This window comes from Bos indicus x Bos taurus, chromosome 1, assembly GCF_003369695.1.
Source record: "Bos indicus x Bos taurus breed Angus x Brahman F1 hybrid chromosome 1, Bos_hybrid_MaternalHap_v2.0, whole genome shotgun sequence".
In the NCBI taxonomy this organism is placed as follows: domain Eukaryota; kingdom Metazoa; phylum Chordata; class Mammalia; order Artiodactyla; family Bovidae; genus Bos; species Bos indicus x Bos taurus.
In genome coordinates this window covers 151,791,877-151,813,084 of record NC_040076.1, presented here as the reverse complement: position 1 = coordinate 151,813,084, position 21,208 = coordinate 151,791,877, and the positions used below count along the sequence as shown (strand labels likewise).

General features: G+C 47.3%; 2 protein-coding genes across 8 annotated transcripts in view; one reads left to right on the top strand and one right to left on the bottom strand.

Annotated features, from left to right (window-relative positions):
• Positions 1-1,330: 1,330 nt before the first annotated feature.
• Positions 1,331-16,536, bottom strand: EAF1 (ELL associated factor 1). The gene is made up of 6 exons (XM_027549165.1): positions 16,153-16,536; positions 14,103-14,197; positions 12,045-12,181; positions 8,956-9,143; positions 7,121-7,345; positions 1,331-4,647 (listed from the first exon to the last, which is right to left on the bottom strand). The coding sequence occupies exons 1-6, from the start codon at positions 16,523-16,525 to the stop codon at positions 4,601-4,603; spliced, it is 1,065 nt and encodes a 354-aa protein (XP_027404966.1). The 5' UTR covers positions 16,526-16,536; the 3' UTR covers positions 1,331-4,600.
• METTL6 (methyltransferase like 6) overlaps positions 15,243-21,208 on the top strand; it is a 31,348-nt gene continuing 25,382 nt past the window's right edge. For 4 of the 7 annotated variants that reach the window (XM_027549202.1, XM_027549232.1, XM_027549221.1 and 1 more), the window contains exons 1-3: positions 16,480-16,564; positions 17,430-17,811; positions 18,536-18,670. In XM_027549202.1, coding sequence (XP_027405003.1) covers positions 17,587-17,811; positions 18,536-18,670 — 360 coding nt within the window. In that variant the 5' untranslated portion in view covers positions 16,480-16,564; positions 17,430-17,586. Of the gene's footprint in view, positions 15,697-16,440; positions 16,584-17,429; positions 17,812-18,535; positions 18,671-21,208 lie in introns of those variants that run through there. The other 3 variants (XM_027549193.1, XM_027549177.1, XM_027549185.1) reach the window with 3 other exon arrangements.

Here is a 21,208-nt window from a genome sequence, read left to right as displayed (position 1 = left end):
AGGTAACCAGAGTGGCGCACTGGGTTGGAAAGGGTTAGGTTAGCAAACCACACGCAGTGAACAGATGGGGCCCTATGAGAGCCCATGGCCTGGGCTTGGCGCCCTCTGCAGGGATCAGTTCAGATCTGTCTTAGCTCCTCTGGCCTTCCATCCACCCATCTGGCCAGGAGAAAAGCCAGAGCCCGGAGCAGCCTTAGCGATCCTGTGGCCCAAGGTTCCTAGCACAGCTGGAGACACGCCGTCCACTGGGGTGGTGGTGAATGACTGCAGTAATCGCCCAATAATTGCCACAGCTCCCGAGGTCCAGTGAAGTTTGCCCTTCCTCCCGTGGGTGGCTTTAGCGTCTCTGCCCACCCCGCCCTCGATCCTGAACTTGGCCCAGTGACCTCCTTTGGCCAATGAGGTGTCAGCAGTCATGGCGTCCAGCACCCCTGCCCCTGCCATGGCCATGTGCCCAGGCCCGGCCACTGGAGGACAGGACATGGAGTTGACTTGAGCGACCTGTGCTGTGTGGGCTGTCACCCCAGACAGATCTGTCAGACCCCAGGCACAGGAAGGGGTCAAGACCAGAACTGCCCAGCCAGATCCGGTCTAAATTGCAAAATGAATATTTACTATCTTAAGCATCCAGCTTTGGGATGGTCTGTTACCTACTGCTGTAACAGCAACAGTTCACTGAGGATCAGACTCCCTTAGGGGACGGACACGCACCGCCGCTCCCGAGAGTCCGGGCTGTCTCTCGTGTCTAGCTGAAGGCATGGGAGACACTTGCAGGGTACGTGGCAGAGGATTCCTAGCCTTGTTCTCTGAGTGTTCAGCCCAAATCTACTGAGCACCCAACAGGTCAAAGACACCAGCGAATTCAAAAGGAACGTGGTCACTTCCAGCCTGGGAGGGGCACCAAGAGCACCAGACAGGAGTGGGTGCTGCTGCACCCCAGGTGTGGAGCGTGAGGCAGCAGCGGGGTCGCTTCCAGACTGTGTCGACCGGGGGTCGGGGGTGTACATTGGCCCTCTGTTGTAGTATGGCGGTCCAGGTGAACTAAAACGACTAGGAGACACGTCCGGGGAGTCAGTTTAATGCCCCCAGGGTTCTCAGACCCAGTACAGCCTCAGACTCCACGAGCGTTGCTACAGCCATCCTTTGGTTCTGATTTTCAGGCCTCTTAAAACAGAAGTGTAAATGCTAACGATCAGAAACACCAAATTAAAAAGGGAATCAATTTAGATAATTAGCCTTAAGCACAAAGGATTCTTAAAAGAACCCTACATTTTTCACTGACTCCTAGATGTAGTAAAAAAAAAAAAAAAAAGAAAACTCGAGAAATGTATATTGCTGACCTTCATTTTTTACTTATTTTTTTTAAAAAGAGTAAACCAAAAGAAAAAAACTTTACAGCAAATATTTTGCATAAATATAAACATGCATGTCTACTTCATAATTAAGCAAAATAAAAATTTCAGGCACAAGATTTTAATAATCATTAAAGAACGAGACAATGAATTCAAGACAGAAATAACAGGAGCAACAAAGACATTTCATGACATTTCAATTGGTCTTCTCGTCCAACCTACTGGTTAAGGCCTGAGTTTTATGGATCCTACCTTCCTCACCAAATGGAAACATACGCTGTGGCTGCACCTAATGCATATCCACATGAGAGACAATTACTCTTTCAGAATAGTGTAATAAATACTTCACATGCACACACCCCTCCACACACACCCTACTTAACCAGCCTCTCAAATAGGGAAGTAATAAGGATCTTGGAATTTTCAAGTTTTCCCACCACTGAAACACATACACATTAAAACCACACTTTAAAAAAATGATTCTGCTACAGAAATAAAGAGTTAATAAGTGGCGTCACGACACATCTCTAGTCTGTTACGTTTCCCCGAACCACGCCCGTACGGCAGCTTGCTTGCCACGGCTCCTCAGATGCTTCACTGCACCCAGTGGCAGATGGTACACAGAACAAGGGAAAGGCCATTTTAACGCTTCGGTCGGACAGTCTCCAGCTGTCCCTGGAGGCCGGGAGCGTCCCCGCGGTTCTGTGCCCTCTTCACACCAGGCCGCAAGCCTCTCCAGTCTGCTCCTGCGAGCTCCAGGCAAGAGGAGAACCACAGGGCCTGCTCAGGGCCCACGCCGACCAGCGCCTGAGCAAGGGGAAGGTCCGTGTGGGCTGGTGGCACCCACAGAGCCCCGTGAGCGGGGCCGGGGCAGGCGGCTGACAAGGCACAGAGGCAGGAAGAACAGGTCCAGCTTGGCTGGCAGGAGGGCACTCGTGAGGGGGAGTCTGTGAGGCTGGAGGCTTCATTTCCAAAAAGAAAGGATTCCTTACTCTGCCGGGCAAAGCTGGAGGGCATGCAGAGGCAACCAGCACAGACTTGTGCGGAGAACAGAACCAGGGCTGGGCCAGCAGCTGTGACAGGCCTGCAGGGCCAGCATGCGGGGATGGGTCGGAGGCTGCGTGCAGAGCCCACCCCCCAAGGCAGGCCACCGGCAGGCACTGCCGAGGCACCCACAGACCTCACACAGGCCCAGACCCCGGGCTGGCCACGCGCATCAAGCCTCTGAGGAGAGGAAAGGAGGGAGAGAGGCTTAAATAGATCTATCTTTAGTCCAAGTTCCTGGTGCCCGCCCCAGCCTGAGCAAGTGAAGAGCGGTGAAACAATTCCCACGTCCAGAAACAATTCACGTCTCCCAACCATCACCTTCGGGCTTCCCTGGCAGCTCAGACGGGAAGGCATCCGCCTGAAGTGCAGGAGACCCAGCTCGATCCCTCACTCAGGAAGATCCCCTGGAGAAGGCAATGGCAACCCACTCTAGTATTCTTGCTGGAGAATCCTATGGACAGAGGAGCCTGGAGGGTTACGGTCCATGGGGTCGCAAAGAGTTGGACATGAGTGAGTAACTAACATACATAACCACGACCTTCAGCTTCCCTGAGCTGTCATTACCAAGAAATTAAAAACAATCAATTCATTCTAAGTAAGTTCCTACCTGCCATGAACTCCATGAAGCCGCGTGATGGGCAGAGGACCCAGCACAGGTGCTGGAGTGACCCTGAGCGCAGCTGGTGGAGTGGCGTGAGCAGGCTGCCTGGCCCCGACTCCAGCTTACTGGGACCACCGAGCAGGGGACACAGATGACTTCGTGAGGCTCAACTCAAAGCCCCTGCCACCAATCACCTAGCTTCTTCCTGGGTCCAGACTGCTTCCCTCCACTAGCCAAGGAGGGAGAGGTCACCGGCGGGAGAAAGGTCAGTCTTCACGTTCTCAATACGGCTGAATCGAAGCCGACAGATATTTCTCAGGACATAATCATTCAGGTGACAGAAGTGGACGACTCCATACTAACGCACTGATTGTAGGACGACTTATCACACATCCATGGTGTACAGACGCTTCCCCCCAATAACAGATTCATCTGGAAACGGCACACCACAGAAGGCAATCCCGTGACTTCCTTCTGGTTGCGTATAAAAAATGAGCCAGCTTGGGACTCAGGCACAAACAGCGGTGCAAAAGCAAGAACGGGGGAGCCCTGCCAACACCTGCTCATTGTACACTGCATGCCTCCCAGCCAGACCGCAGTCTGGAGAGCAGCTGCCGGCCCATCTGCCCAGAGGCCTCCTCACCTCAGCCCTCCCACTCGTCCCCACTGGCAGCCTTGGAAAGAAGCCCTCTTGTTATGGATCCATGCGGAGCTTAAAGCCCCAGTTTAAGCAAGTCACAGGCATCAGCACCATGGCTGCTGGCTTCCTTTCCTTCCCACCGACCCTCACGTGGGACTGATGTATTCAGGGACTGCGTGGATCTAAACTGGAGAGTAGGAACCCACACTTCTATCTTTTGGAATCCAGGAAAAGCTCCGATGCACAACACAGCTCTTACACAGGCCCATGGACAAGGCTCTCTGGTTCCAGTAAGATTCAGGGGCAGAAGTGGGAAGGCCTGGTCTGGGGCAAGACGCTGGCCCCACGCCAGCCACGCACGTCCCTTCCTCATCTGCAGGCGTGGGGCTGAGCCACGAATCCAGGCCCCCCCACGGACGCTCTCGTACCCCTTCCTGAAGTCCGTTTCTACACAGGCCTGCCAGGCCGGGTCAGGCAGAACCTCCTCACCACCTCGGGTCCATAGCTGGAAGTGGCTGGAACATGCGTCCGTGCTGGGGTTTGAGGCTGCCGCCACCCCCACCCCTCCTTTCACTGGGGCAAACCATTTGGTCATGCTGGTGGCTGCTGAGGTTTGACACTGAAGCACTGGCCAGGAGAAGAAGTGGCCTTTGAGGAACCTAGACCAGGGCACATTTGTCTAGTTTCCATTAACAGTGTTAACCAAATAGAGATACAATTCTGTTAGTTCTGCTATAGATCTACTTAAAACTTTGAAACATTGAGATTGTTCAAAAATTACGTGAGAAAATCACCCATCACCACTAAGTTAAAGACATGCACGTCTGAGTGCTTCAGAGCCTCCAATTCCTCCTAGAGTCACGATCCCCGCATTTTCCTCTCAGCGTGGACTGCACGCTAAAGCAGCCTGTTCTCGAGGCAGATCTGTGCACCAAAAAGTTGATTTCAAAAGATCCGGCTCTAGTCATCACTGTCACTGCCAGACTCGCTCAACTGCAAGTCATTTCCTATAAAGAGAAAACAAAGTCAGACCAAAAGGACACAGTTTAGAAACAGCTCCCCCGTGGTTCTTTGGTTGCCTGTCTGGGCTCTCAAGCTCCAGTAACACCAGGCTGGCTCAGTTTAATTATGGAAGAAAACTGATTTGGCTCGGCCACAAAACTGGTGCCGTCAACGTTTTAAAAGAATTGCTCTTTTTGCATCTGCAAAGGACAGCAATACTGCGTAATGAGGCAGAGCAGGGAGGGACTGGCTACACGGTTTTTACATGTCTCAATAAACAGCAAAAACTAGTCATAAATTGACTATCTAGTGGAATTGTTCATATAAAGTTTCTTTATAAGAGCAAAAATAATAATACCCAGTTGGGTTTCCTGGTCAGGCAGCTAAATTCTGTTTATGCCAATAATATGCTAATGCAGCATAAACACACACCCAGCCCCTCTGGCCGGAATAGTCACGTTATTTTACACCTCAGGTCTGAACTACTGAGTTCTGTAAAACCTTCAATTTTGTTCAGCATGCAACATCTAGGTTTAGGAGTGAAGAATGTAAAGCTTTTCCATCTAAAAGAATAAGAGGACTCACAGGACCTCAGCTGATACCACCTGGAATAGAACAAAAGTGAACTACATTTCTGGATCACTGATCTCCGGATCACTGATCACTGATGTCCTCTCAGTGTGTTCTCAGGACCCCAGGGTCCCCGAGGCCCTTTCGGAACACTTTGACCCGAGCTCCTCCCTTTTCTAACTATAAACCTTTGTGACGCCAGATTTTCTTCACAGACTTCAACCTACACAACTGATGGCAAGGCTGAATGCAGAAGCAGATGTAAACTCCCTACTTTGTAAAAGCGATTGGCAAAATTTTAAAGCAATGTTACTCTTCACACTAAATATTTTTTTATTTAGAAAATTTTTCATAAAAGTGTTGCTTTTATTATCATATGGCTGATTGTCATTTTTTCAGATGAATTACTGAGTATTTTAAGCATGTCCCAGGTTTAATTTCTAACGTGGTAAACACTGACACAAGCTATAAACGTAAAAGCTCCTTGGGGTCCTCAATAATTTTTATGACAGAAAGAGGTCTGAGAGCAATAAAGGTGACCTCTGCTGTCCCAGATGTGGGAAGGAGGGCACAGCACCAGCAAGTAATCCCAATCAGAAGAGCTGAGCACCATCGCTTACGAAGAAGGTGACATGCATGTGAACAGCTCAGCATAATGGAGCTGAAGATTCAGTTCTGAGATTTCTTAACAGTTTGACACAGGTTCAAGCTGATCCATTTGTTTTTTGGGGGAAAAGATATAATGCATGCTACCATTTAGGAAAACAATACTATCTTCACTCTGTATGTTTTTACATTAGGGTTTAGGAGATCTGTGCTACTTACTTTAACTTTAGGGTCTGTAAGTTGGTTCTGGTTGGCGATCCTAGTTTAAGTAACCTCAGTACTTTATTGGGTATGTGGTATGCAAAGACTAAGGTCTTGCCATTGGAAAAGCTACGAGCCGGGAGAGCTAATAAAGAGCCATAAAGAACTAAAAAGGAGTTTAAGGCACTTAAACATGCACTGAGCTATTTTTGGCTCTTACTTTCTGGGAGGAAAGGAAGCTTGGCACTGACTGGGTAAAACAAGAGCTGAGTTACACAGTCACAGGCGCTGCAGTCATTCTCCAGTATGAATACCAGAGGTCCAGTGTAAAACTCAGTTCCTGAACCAATGGGGAAGAGTGCCAAGTATACCTGAAATCCAGAAGCTCAGCCTGCATCGTGAGATGGCAGAAGACAGCCTTCACTGGCATCCCAACAGTGCTGAACCCACTCAGGTAGGGGAGCAGGGACCAGCACACACGCGAGTGTGCGTGCTGGGGTGGGCGGGGAGTGCTCTCGCCCCAGCGGGCAGAGGCCTACAAGGCCAGCCCCACACAAGGGGTCTGTTAGACGTCTACAGTGTGGAGCTGAGAGCGACTCTGCCTGCCCCACAGGAGCACGGTTATGACACCTCCCGAAGTCAGCCCAGGAGGACACCCAGCTCCAGGGACTCTGGCAAGAGGACAGGGCACAGACCTGCATCTCCCCGCCTCCAAAACGAAGACGGCTGTTCTCGTTCCCCTCTGCCTTACCACCACCAGTTGTGAAGAAGGCCACAGACACTACAGTGTCCCTTTCTTCCCTCCTGCCCAAGGTTGGCTGGTTCCAAACTCACACATCAGCACTTCCCAAAATCCACAAAACTTAATTTGTGCCAATACAGAAAAGCAAAGAGAAGGAACAGATTTTTAATTTTGTGCTTCCTGTTTTTACTGCTTGGGGACTTTATTTGCTCCTTTCTGCTTCAAACTGTCTTTGCAGGACCCTTTCTTATGCCGTAAATATCTTCAGGTTTATAGACTCTGGCGTAAGACGACAGAAGCCACTGCTCTGGCCGGCCCTCCCAGCTCCGCCCGGGCTGTAGGCAGGAAGGCCCACTTACTGAGGGTGCTCATGAGCTGCGTGCTTCCCGGCGGCCTCGCAGCTCCGGTCCCGTTGGCCACGGCTGGCCGGCCGCCATAGGGCTGCGGGGGCGATGCAGGGCCGCTGTCCTCGCCGCCACTGCTGGAGCTGTCGTCATCGCTCCCTGACGAGCTCTCCGAGTCCGAGGAGCTGCTCCCGCTGCTGCTGCTCATCTGCTCAATGATGTCCACCTCGGCCCTCAGTTCTGGAATAGATGACAGGGCGGGGTCAGTGTGTCGAGCTTTCCGCACACAGGGCACAGGCAAAACCCAGAGCAACCACGGATACCTGAAGACAAGCTCCTACCTCTCGAGCCCTTAAAAACAAACAAAATGACCAAAACCAACAAACAAAAACACCTAACATGTCTCCGGAGAGACAATGGAAACATTTAATTCACCTAAAGTACCCAAAATGGACACTGGTTCAAGATAACGATTCTTTTAAGAAATGAAGTTAAATCTGTTTGGCCTTATCTGTTTAAAAAAAAAAAGGAAAAAAAAAAAAAAAAGATTGTGAATGACAGGATTAAACACCAAATAGGAGAAAAGCCATATTTTGCTCAGGGGCTGAGAAATATCTGACCAGGAACTAGAAGGTCTGAGCACTTACTTTGGATCCACCTCTAACCAGCTGGGAGACCCAGGTGGAAGGCAATGAATTTTCCAGGACGCTCTGGAAAAAGAAAGGGCCAGAGCAGACAGCCTCTGGGGTCCTTTCCTTGCACGTCCAACAAGGCTCACAGGAGGGGCCAAGGCTGCTAAAGAATGTCTTTCTCTTCCTCCCCTGTCCTCTTTACACATCTGATGAACAGCCATGCCTTTAGGTGCTGCGTTTGTATTAAACGTAAAGCAGGGAAATAACACGTTTTACCCGACCACTTCAGTGTCCGTGAACGTATTAAGGATCCACCACAGAATACATCGGGGAAGTCGCCAGATTCCCCTGTCCAAACACACCACAAGACCTTAAATGACTATGGTTCCTTTAAGCGTAACTGGCAACAACCAACCACTCATGGCCCAATTCCTATTCAGCTAAAGTGAAAACCTGCACAGTCAGCATTCCGATGTCCAGGAGGAAAAACAAAATCCAGAGGCTTAACAACTGTGCCCCACACACAGAGTGATCTCATTTGCAAAGAGACAGTATTTCCACAAGGTGGAAAAGGCAAATTTCCCAAGGGCAACTTTTTATCTTTTCCTGTTTACTGCTGTTATGGGTTTAATTTTATTTCATAAAACTTCAAAAACATGAAATACAACACTTACCTTCATAACTTCCTAAGAGTCTGGACAACTAAAACCATCCACTGTGGGGGAGAAAACCACGGTGAGCTCTGTCTCAGGCTTGCACTAGAGAGAGCCTGACCAGACAGCTAAGTCCTTCGAGGCCACTGGTCTTTATGGAGCTTTCCTACTTCACACTTTGTGTCAGTACAAAGCACTGGCTGAGGAATTTAACCTAGACAGTGTTTACATTGACACGCTTGGTTTTCATCCCCAGCACCTGGGAATTCTCTTCTTCCAAAACCCTAAGGTGTGCCATATGGACCTTCAGATGGTAGTCAGGCTTGTTTAAACCCCGGGCCTCTAAGCAGACCGCTGCAGAGACAGCCACAGCCCAAGTTGCTGAACTCCCCCTTATCAGACGAGGTGAGTGGTAACCCCCGCACACCCATCACCTCTGGAATGGTGACCCCTGCATAAACTGCTACGTGGCAGAGAATGCCCGTGCTGCCAGCCCTGTGACCTCCACACAAACTTCAATGCCCTCCTCCAAGTTGCTACTGGGGCTCCAGAAACCGCTCTCTACCTCTTTTGATGTCATCCAGCTGAGGTTCAGGTGAGGGGTTATCTTTTAAGGGAGAGGTTTTAGGTCCAGCCGGAGGCTTCGTTGGCGCTCTGAACGGCATAGGTGGAGGTGGCGGCGGCTGGGATGGCTGTGGGGGTCGAGGGGGCTGCTGCTCCATTCGGGCTTGGATTTTACTGCTCCCCTCAGCTCTGAAATGAGAAATGGTCTGTGAATAGGAGGGGCAAAAACAGCGGTTCTCAGATCTGCCCCAGTTACCAAGTACCCGGAACCATCTGCAGAACCACAGGCTTCAGAAGACTGTGCCTATGTTTTAGCACACAGACGACTCATGCTGCTGTGTCCCAGCTCTGCACTGTGCACCAAGGAGGAATGGACACAACACTCGCTGCCCTCAAGGGGCTCACGTTTTTTACCGAGCAGCAGCTAGGGCACTGAGGTAGGATATACTGTGATTGTGAGAACCCGTCTGAATTACAGAAAATGTAACTACTCAACTTCTGCACACTATAAAGTCATAACCACAGGCAAATGAGTTATTAAAGAAAACTAGTTCTGGAGAAGGCAATGGCACCCCACTCCAGTACTCTTGCCTGGAAAATCCCATGGACAGAGGAGCCTGGTAGGCTGCAGTCCATGGGGCCGCTAAGAGTCGGACACGACTGAGCGACTTCACTTTCACTTTTCACTTTCATGCACTGGAGAAGGAAATGGCAACCCACTCCAGTGTTCTTGCCTGGAGAATCCCAGGGACCGGGCAGCCTGGTGCGCTGCCCTCTATGGGGTCGCACAGAGTCGGACACGACTGAGGTGACAGCAGCAGCAGCTCTGGAAATACTGGCCTGTTTGCAGTTTTTTCCCCATTATCTACTTACCACTTGCTCATTTTGTCACAGGCCAACTCTTGCTGGCAGCACGCAAAGCATTCCACCCCAGACCAAGAAAGTACCATCTATTAACAATTTCTTTTGTAAATGGACTAGCTCAGCATTTTTCAAACTTTGGGGAATCTCTATTAAAATGCAGACTGTGACTTAATAGGTCCTGAAATCTCATCCTTTTAACAAACACTTAAGTGATAAATAATAGAACCACTGGGTTACTTCTACTTATAGAATAAAATTTGACTTTAAAATAAAATCTAATTTTCCTCATATGACACATGTAATGCCTGTCAAATTAAAAATTAAAAGAGAGCTCACTATTCAAAAGAAATTAGTGATCAATGGCTTCCCTGGTGGCTCAGATGGTAAAGCATCTGGCTACAATGCAGGAGACCTGGGTTCAATCCCTGGGTCGGGAAGATCCTCTGGAGAAGGAAATGGCACCCCACTCCAGTACTCTTGCCTGGAAAATCCCATGGACAGAGGAGCCTGGTAGGCTACAGTCTACGGGGTCGCAAAGAGTCGGACAGGACTGAGCAACTTCACTTTCTTTCTTTCTTTCTTTCTTTAAGTGATAAAACACTGCTGGTGCCCAGATGACACTGAGCAGTAACAGAAACCCCCACAACCAACAGCTTCTGGAAGGCTAACCGCAGCCCCTGGCTGGAGAAAGTAATCTACCGACACACACTGAGCAGCAGGAGAGGGCTCCATGGCGTCCGCCCGGCAGAACTCCCCACGGCCCTGAGGCAGTCACCAGCACACTGACCCTGTCTCTTCATCTGTGTGTGGAAGGATAACACCACCCTTCCAAAAGTTACTTGTAAAGGTTGGACAATGCACGTAAAACATTGAGCACAGTGCCGGGCCTGTGGTAAGACCTCAATAAATGCTGGGTACCTTTTCTTTTTGTGAAATGAGTAAAGAAAAACAGCTTGAGGAAGCATACACAGAAAAACATCGGACTGTAACACTCTCTTTAAAATTTACTCTATTACAATAATTACTGTATCACAATAATAGAACCACTGGGTTACTTCTACTTATAGAATAAAATTTGACTTTAAAATAAAATCTAATTGGCCTCATTTGACACATGTAATGCCTGTCAAATTAAAAATTAAAGGAGAGCTCACTATTCAAAAGAAATTAGATAAAGCTTTGATATTATAATAATCTCAAATGTATCCTGTAAAAATTTAATGTTGTCACTCTAAAAAAGAATATATATTACTCAATTATTCTTTCATAATTTTAAGTCTATAAACTTAAATCTTATCCCTTCGGTGGTACTGTATCAACAGCCACGTCAGTCAGTTCAGTTGCTCAGTCGTGTCCGACTCTTTGCGACCCCATGAATCGCAGCACGTCAGGCCTCCCTATCCATCACCAACTCCTGGGGTTCACTCAAACGCACGTCCATCGAATCAGTGATGCCATCCAGCCATCTCATCCTCTGTCGTCCCCTTCTCCTCCTGCCCCCAATCCCTCCCAGCATCAGAGTCTTTTCCAATGAGTCAACTCTTCACATGAGGTGGCCAAAGTACTGGAGTTTCAGCTTTAGTATCATTCCTTCCAAAGAAATCCCAGGGCTGATCTCCTTCAGAATGGACTGGTTGGATCTCCTTGTAGGCCAAGGGACTCTCAAGAGTCTTCTCCAACAACACAGCTCAAAAGCATCAATTCTTTGGCGCTCAGCGTTCTTCACAGTCCAACTCTCACATCCATACATGACCACAGGAAAAACCATAGCCTTGACTAGATGGACCTTTGTTGGCAAACTAATGTCTCTGCTTTTGAATATGCTATCTAGGTTGGTCATAACTTTTCTTCCAAGGAGTAAGCATCTTTTAATTTCATGGCTGCAGTCACCATTTGCAGTGATTTTGGAGCCCAAAAAATAAAGTCTGACACTGTTTCCACTGTTTCCCCATCTATTTCCCATGAGATTAATAAAATTGACTTAATCATAAAGCACACCTTTCTCCCCAGTGACTTCTACGTTTCAGGTCTTAAAAACATTATTTATTTTCATTGCCTTTGAGGAAAAGATATTTTATTGACTTGTCTGAGAAGACACAGGTGGGAGCTGCTGAGCCTGCCAACAGGATGCTAAGTTCCCAGATGGGCACACTCTCATAAAATAACTGAATAGACAAGTAAGTCTACAGAAACGGCATAGCAACCTTTATCTGCTTGTTCACATACCGCGTCTTCTTGACCTGGATGCTGCTGCTGAGCTTTTCCAGCACATACTCTCCAGTGTCGTGATTGATGATCAGCACACAGTCCTTCTGGTAAGGCCGCTTGTTCCCCTTGAACACAGTCATCGGTGGTGTGGATCCCTTTTCAACCACAAAAGAACAATTCAGACAATCAAACCAAATACCCCAGTTATGAATATCAAGACTGAATTTAGAGCTGGCTTTATCTCATCAAATCTTTTATCAGAACTACCCAAACAGGAATAGAAAGGGGATTTCCTTGGTGGTCCAGTGGCTAAGACTCTGTGCTTGCAAGGCAGGGGGCCTGGGTTTGGTTCCTGGTCAGGGAACTAGATCCCACATGCTGCAACTAAGACTCAGCGCAGTCAAATAAATAAATTTTTTTTTTTTTAAAGAAACAGAATAAGCTGATTTGCATTTTATTTTTGCTTGGGAAGCCAGGAGTTAAAGAGGAAGTAATATAGCAAGAATCTATAACTGTGCAACTATCTCTAAGTAATCAAGAAATAAATATTGAATTTTTAAGTTACTGTACATTTTCCAGAGATTTGGGAAATGTTACAAATAACAGTAAAGTGTGAACTGAGAAACAGAAGTGACACATTCCTGTCTGACACTGAGTAGAGCTCTCACTATGAGCAGTAAAGCTAGTGAGTGATCTCTGCATTTCCTTGTAATAGGAGAGTCCGGGCTTCCCCTTCATGCTAAGTAACCACACACCTTCTCCAGGCTCACTGTTCTGGCTGGTTCAAGTACCTCAAGCCACTAACCTGCCTAAGGCCTTCCATGACTGCCCAGTGCTTAAGGCCCAAGAAGAAAACCTGTAAACCAGCCACCTGGCCCCTCCACTGCACCGGCTCCTTTCACCCCGGGCTCTGCTGGTTCCAGAGAAGAAGGCACAGTCCTCTCTGAGAACCACAAGTTCTGTCCTGCAGGGATTTAACAAGGATTCTGTCTGCAACATCCTAACCCCTCCCTCCCTTTCAGTTATTCAACCTTCAAATCTGCTCAAAGGTCACTTCCTCAGGCAAGTCTCCCTAGATTTTCTAAAGTAAGTGCAATGTTTTCCTACAGTTATTTAAACTCCCTAAGGACAAGAAACACGCTTGTTTTCTTCAAGAATATATTCTCAGTACCTAGTAATGAGCCAGCACCACAGTGGGTGGATGTTAACATTTGCCAAATGTATCGTTTAATCCCCTGGATGGAATCAGAAATTCGTTGGCTCCTTGACTCCTGGTTCATACAGTAAAAATTAAGAGCTGGAAGGGACGTTAGGGATCATTTATCTAACCTCTTTATTTTACATTTGGGAAAGTAAGGTCCAAAGGGAGATGATGCAACCTGCCAAAGGCAACAACTAATGAGACAGCAGTTTGAATGGCAGACAGTTTTTTGTCAGCACAAAGCTTCCCAGGCTCTCTGTCTAGAGCCTTTTCATTCTCTCACTGGTTACCAAGAACTAATCATGTTCCAGGACAGGCCTGGAACATGCACGTGTTCATTAACACTATTCTGTCTGATCCTTGCGATCAGAGTGGTGCCTTGGTAAGACTTTAGCAGTGTCTCTCTGCGAGGGTTCTCCACTCAGCTTTTAACCTGTGGCTCTGAACCTAGGCCCTGCCTGAAACTGCCAGCCTTAACATCACCCCCTGCCAGATTCACAAACCACGCTGATGCTGCCCCTGCCTCTCCACGCCCCTAAGCTACTGCTGTTTTATACTCATAGGGCACTTGGGCCTCTTTCTCTGCAGCTGCTGGGGGAGGCTACATATGTCTAAAGGAGGAGCCAGGTCCCACCTTGCCTTCTTAGGAACAAATGGGGAAAGGGAGTTTGGGAAAAACGACAAAGAATTTTTTTTACTCAGGAGCCTGGGAAGCATGAATTCCATCCCATCTGACCCCCATAGTTCCTTTTCTCCTTATGTTGGCACTTCAGAAATCTAGAAGTTTTTAAAAAGGAGGAAATCAAATTGCAATAACAGAATATGAGGATTCACTGTGATTCCACATTAAAAAACAACGATGTAATAACACCTACAGGGATATGTGGCAGCGTAATTGTGACTTCATCTCCTTTGCCGACCTGAAGCTCTCCTTCACAGGAAGTATCTATAGACGCCGGCTTAAAGTCATCTAAAGGGAAAGAAAAAAAGCATTTATCCACCAGGTTACTTGTATTAAGTGCTTGCACGGCATTCGCATGTAAGAATGGAAATTTGTTGTAATTCAGATAAAAGAAAATACAAACCACTTAGAATTTCTTAAAATGTTATCTCACTGTGGAAAACTTCTCATGTACAACAGCAAAGAGAATAATACAATGAGTCCTGTGTACCATCACCCAGCTTCATTACCAGTTCTGGGACAATATTGTTTCATCTGTACCTCCATATACTTTCCCTCTTATCCCCACTGGATAATTTTGAAGGAAAAAGGCTAGAATTTATATAACTTTTCATTAAGCAAAGATACTCCCTTCCTGTAAGTGACAGATGAAAATTCATGCCTTATTACCCCACAATGAGGTGTTTTATTAGGGTTATTTTAAGGATGAAAAGCGACAGAGTATGTTTTTAAAACCCTGTGATTATAAAACACAGTATGAAACATGAAAGGTCACAGCATTTTGATAAGAACTGTCAAAGTGAGGATTTGCCACACTCCAGTTTCATAGCTTTAATAAGAATATTCCTATAGCTATCTGGAGCAGAAGGTTGAACTGTATTTCCAAAGGTTAATCCTGCCCATGTTTCTGAACTGCAGTTAAGGCACAGCGTGAACAGCCACCTTACCCCCTTTTAACACAAACCTGCCTCAAACTGCAGGCCAGGTACTTCAGTAAAGTGTCTTATTTAAACTGCATGTTGTCCTTCATTCTGCTACAACACCAACTTAGTAAACTGCTCAGGAAATGATGCTGCTCTTATCACATTCCCAAAACCCAGCCCCTCAGAGGGCTGATCTGCTGTCAGCAGGAAGCAGAGTAATGGCCTGGCAAGTGACCACAGGAAAACAGAAGTTCATTATCTACTACGCCCTGTTTCAAGGTGTTGAGTCACATCTAAGAACTCCTCGGACAAAAACAAGTCTTAACCAGTACTGGGGCTACCAGGACGCGAAACCAGGAGTCTGTGAATCATAGTGGGATGCTCTGGCGGCCAATTCTTCACCCAGGATACACAGTGGAAAGGCCCTCCCTCAACAGAGTCTGTAATCATGGAGAAAAAAAGAGGTCCAACATAATGACTATTTGCACATTCCTTATGCCTGCTGGCTTTTGCTTCCAAACATAGATCGAGCTCTAACTTATTCCTGGCTCTCCAATCCTAATTTTACTTTCCACCCACAAGGGACTGGATCTGGAGGAAAAGTCAGGGGTAGGCTGGTGACCTCAAAAAGACATCAAAGCACGAGAGAAGCTGGCACAGATATATGGAGGAAAAGAAGACGGATGAGGTGCAGAGCTGCGGATTCTGGGGCTGCAGCCGGGCGCCGGGGAGGCCAGAACCAAAGCGGGCAAGGAAAAAAAAGGAAAGAAGACAGGAAAGGAATGGAACAGGAGGGAGTGGAGGCCAACCCCAAGGAAAACGAGAAGAGCTCCTGAAGCGTGGAGATCCCCAGTGGGGATCGGGGTGTGTATCGAGGGGGAGGGGGGCAGGCTGGAATACAAAGAAGCTGGAAACTGATGCGGGGTCGCAGCCCTTCGGTAATAAGAGGGAAAGGTGGAGGATGCCAACCCCGAGGAAACGAGAAGAGCTCCTGAAGCGCGGGGATCGGGTTGTGTGTGGGGCGGTGGGGGTGAGGAGAGGCTGGAATACAAAGAAGCTGGAAACCGATGTGGGGTCGCAGCCTTTCGGTAGTAACAAGGGGACGTGGAGGTTCAGGGCGCAAGAGGGTCCAATGACCTTCGGAAGAAGCATTTGGTAGCGCAAGGCGGAGAAAACCTGGGAGTTGAGGGAAAGGTCTGGTGTGAGAAGAGGCAGCTGGGAAAAAACCAAAGGAAAAACCCGAGGTCCCCCGAGGGAGGGAACGCCGGCAAGGCCCCCTGGCCTTCTGCAGGGCCGAGGGCGGCCGAGGGGCGGACTCACAGCGGATGGTGTGGAAGGAGGCCCGCGGCCGCTTCTCGAAGCTCTCCCCGAGCCGCAGGCAGTGCTCCTCGCGGTCCAGCAGCGGGTTGGCCGTCCCGTTCATGGCCCCACAAGGGCCTCGCGCCCGCCCGGGAGCCCTCCTGGCGCGGCCCCGGCCCGAGCCGCCGGCGCCGGCGTCCGGGGGAGCCGCGCTCCCGGGACAGCGCTCGGGGGCGCGCGGGGAGCCGAGCCGGCGCCCACCCGCGCAGGCCGGAAACGAGCTCGGGCCAACGCGTCTGGGCGGGGGACGACTCTGAGGAGACCTGACGGCGGAACTTCCGGCGCCGAGGAGGGACTTCCGGGCCCCCAGCGGAAGTAGCGGGGGCGGTGCCATGGCCGAAGGTCCTCTCCGCGGGGAGAATCCGGATTCGAGGTGTCTCCGGGGGGCGGGGGTGGGTGTTGACCAGTCGAAGGGTTTTGGGTGTTTTTTTTTTTTTTCCCGCGGTGGCTCCCAAATTCTGCTTCTGAGGCTGCGCCTGGCTGGGGGCTCGGCGCGCCCGGCCCCACCCTTCAGGGGAACCTAAGAACTGCTGACTGGGGCGCCCAGCGTGCGGTGGACTAGGCTCACGCGGGTCGCCGCCGCCCGTCGCGGCTGGGCGGCTCGGCTCATCCGCAGGGTCCTGGCGGCCCCACTCTCCGCGTCCCTGAGCCTCTTCTTCGTCGCTTTCGCTCGCCCAGGGCGGCGCGAGGGCCTCAGTTCCCGAAAGGGGCGCCCCCTCGGGTTCATGAGACAGACTCGGGCCACCCGGGCGTAGTAGCTCCGTTTTCCCCGAAAAACGCCGTGTCTCGCGTCTTTGGCGACGGTGACCGACCGCCTCCGGCTCGGACAGCCGTCGTGGTTGTTTTTAAAGACACCCCCGTTTCGCGGACACCGAACCCTGAGGAACCGTAAGGTTTCTCAGTCAGTTCTTGAGAGTGACTTTTTTTCCCTGCCTAAAGCGGCTTACTGACTGTTCAGGTTGTAATTAAGCCTTTCTGTGCGTGAGAGCCCGGCCGCTGGATGTCAGCCCCCTGAAGGCTGGGGTCTGTGTCTTGTTCTTTGTGACCTCTTCTCCTGTAGTGGAGTAGGGCTTTGTGTAGGCTCAGCATCTAGTAAATGTTTGCCGAATTGAAATGTTAAGTGAAAGAACTATTCTAGAACCACTAACTGAGCATCTTAAAAAAAAAAAAAAAAAAAAACCTGTTCTAGAACCCCCAACCGGAGTGTTATTTTTTTTTTTTTTTCCTTTCCTGCGAAGTATCCGATGCTGCTTCGGGCTTGAACCCAGCCTGAGGGACCACATCTGAGAGGACCCTGCCTGTGTGAGTGGTATCCGCTTGAATTCCTCAGGTTGTTGAGGAATGGAGAATCTCCAGTAGTGTTAAATGTTCAATATATGACCATCCACGTCGGAGATGGCTGCTTTGCAAAGGAGAGGGCTGCAGACAAGGATTCTCAGCTCTGAAGAAGAGGAGAAACTGAAGAGAGACCAAGCTTTAGTGTCTGATTTTAAACAGCAGAAACTGGAAAAAGAGGCTCAGAAGAACTGGGACCTTTTTTACAAAAGAAACAGCACTAATTTCTTCAAAGATAGACACTGGACTACCAGAGAGTTTGAGGAGCTCAGATCATGTAGAGAGGTAAACTAATACTTCACCTTGTTGGAGTGATTCTTCATTTAAAATCTGTAGAAGAGGGGTGTTTTATTGCATTCCCAGGGCGAGTGTGAGGTAGAAAATATATGAATCCTGTCGAAGGCTTCATGAATTTTTGTAGCTTAGATATACACTGTCTCAAATAGTTTGAGCAGTTGCTGAGTTGTAAAATACAGAGGAGAGAGGACTTTAGTGGGCATTTTCTGTTTCTTTAAAGCTAATCTGAAAGTTGTAAATATTGAGTTCTTAGTGAATGATTTCAGTGACGGGTTCATAATGATAATGGTGATGAATACTTCACCACACCCCTTTACAGGAACTTAACAGTAGTGTTCTGTGATTTAAACCTTTAAGTAACATGTTGAAGTTTAGCGTTAGTAGTATTCCCACTTGCTGATGAAATTGAGAGACAAAGCTGTTTAAGTGACTTGTTCAGTGACGGAACGCAGGGTGAGGGGAAGCGTTCAGATTTGAGCGCAGGCAGTCTAACCTGAGAGCCTGTTGTGTTGGCCCTTATGCTGCTGTTTTCTCCACACCAGGTTACCCAGTGTTGGACACAGACGAGGCATCAGTGGCTTCGGGTTATCAGCTCACTGGTGAATCGTCTACTCCGAGGGGGCAGAGGCCTTGTTTCCTGTTCTGGACCTTTTAGTTTGTTTATTCATTAGGTGGGTGTTGTGTACTGTAACTTTGGGTTCTCTTTCCTCAGTTTGAAGATCAAAAATTGACTATTCTTGAAGCTGGCTGTGGGGTTGGGAACTGTTTATTCCCACTTTTAGAAGAAGATCCAGATATCTTTGCCTATGCCTGTGATTTTTCTCCGAGAGCTGTTGAATATGTCAAGGTTGGTGCACCATCCGTGTGTTGTTATGTTTCTGTTTTCCTAGACTTGTCGGACCTGACTTCTACACCCGTTTTCCCAATTCCGGTCTTCTTCCTGAAGGACCGGCTATGATCACTGTAAATGTAGTTTTCCTGTGTATTTGCATGTATACATACAGAAACATAGCATTATTTAGAAAAGTAGAAAGAAATACCAGACAACATCCATAAACTTGTGTCCACATTTAATGATTGGCAGCATAGAAGGCAATGGCACCCCACTCCAGTACTCTTGCCTGGAAAATCCCATGGATGGAGGAGCCTGGTAGGCTTCAGTCCATGAGGTCGCTAAGAGTCGGACACGACTGAGCAACTTCACTTTGACTTTTCATTTTCATGCATTGGAGAAGGAAATGGCAACCCACTCCAGTGTTCTTGCCTGGAGAATCCCAGGGACCGGGGAGCCTGTTGGGCTGCCGTCTATGGGGTCGCACAGAGTCGGACACGACTGAAGCGACTTAGCAGCAGCAGCAGCAGCATTTTGCTACTTTTGCTTTATAAACTTTTATAGTGTCATTTATAGTTGTATTTAGTTAAGGACTGCAGCTTACACTTTATTATGTACCTTAAATCTTCTTAGCCTAAAACATTCCTGCCCTTCCCCTTGACTTTTTCCCCAATGACATTGAGTTTTGGGAGAGCAAGCAATTTTATGTAATGAGGTCCCACATTCCAAATTGGCTGATTGTTTCTTTCTATCATTGTTTAACTTGTTGCTTTATGCCTTGTATTTTCTGTAAACCACAAGTTAGATTTAAATCTAACTTAAAATATTTTGAGCAAAAATACTTTAGTAGGTGATGTAGCTTTTATATTGCATCCTGTCAGGAGGCAGTGATCTAATCTCACTGTAAGTGATGCTAGTTTTGGTCACTGGGTTTAAAGTGACTTCCTAATTCCCCTGTTGGACAGGTGTTTTCTTTTTGTCATTAACAGATATGTGAGGGATACTTTGGCAACATGCAGATATCTATTTTTCCATCAACCTTTCACAATTTTAGCACCTTAGACTTTTTAAATAGTGATATCACATTGTACTATAACCTACCTTCTTCGCTGTACATTATATCTTGCCTAGTATTTTCATCCCAGTACATGTAGGTCTACTTCATTTCATTTACCTCTTGCAGTATTTCACAGAATGGATGTGCCATATAGTAATAATTGCTTTGTTGATGATTGTTCAAATTGCTTCTAATTTTTGCTCTCACAAGTAGGATTGATGTAATCAGAATTATACGCATGCCCCAAAACACATGTGTACATGTCTCTGTGGTGACTAATAGAAGAAATAGAATTCCTTGGAGAGAGCATACACATTAAAATTTATATAGATAGGGCCAGCTGTCCATCCAGAAAATTATACCAATTTATAATTTCACCAATAATATAAAGATTTTTTTCCCTCTATGCCATCAACATTTAACATCAGTCCTTTTTTTGGCTGCACTGTACAGCGTGTGGGATCTTAGTTCCTCAATCAGGGATTAAACCCACACCCCCATGCATCGAAAGCACAGAATCTTACCTCCTGGACCACCTGGGAAGTCCCACCATCAGTCTTTTCTGTATCTCCCAATCTTATAGGCCAAAAGTACTATCTCCATGTTTTAAATTGTTTATTCTTTATAACAAATAAAGTTGAAGACTTTGTGATATGTAAATAAGCATTAGTTTTTCTTCTGCTTGTTTTTATTCCTTTACTCTATATATGTTTATTCGAAGCCTAATGTAGGCCAATCACTGTTCTAAGCATTGGGATGAAGTAGTAAACAAAACAAACAAAACCCTCACCCACATTGGGCTTATACCGTAGTATGAATTGTCTGTTCATACCTTTGCCCGTTTTTCTGTCAGTTTGTTTCTTATTTTGTGGATATATTCTGTTATATCTGTTGCAAATATTTCTTCGAGTTTATTAGGCATTGTTTTATGGTATTGTTTTATTATAGAATTTAAGTGATCACATCAAATGAATAATCATTTCCTTTTGAAGTACTAAGGTTTTATGTTTTTGGAGTTCTATAATCACATAGATATGCTTTTTATAGTTTTGGTTATGAGGATTTTTAATTAATCTGGAAAAGTTTGGAGTATTTCTTGAGCTCTTGTTTTCTCCGAGGATTCCGGTTATCTCTATGTTATACCATTTGCTATTGTTTCCCAGCTCTTGGATGCTGGCTTTTTTGTTTGTTTGTTTTTAACTTTTTTGCCCTTTGCATTTCCAGTTTGTGTACTTTCTGTTGTCTTATCATCAAGTTCACTGATTCCTTTTAGGCAGTAAGCATTCCTGTTGATGAGCCTGTCAGAAGCATTTTTCATTTCTGTTACTATGTTTTTGATTTTTAGCATTTCCCATTGATTTGTAGTTTCTATATCTCTGAAATTACCTATCTGATCTTGAATATTGTCCACCTTTTTCATTAAAGCCTGTAATACGTTAATCATAATTTTTTTGTTTTTTAATGTCCAAGCCTGTAGTTCCAGCGTCTGTGTCATA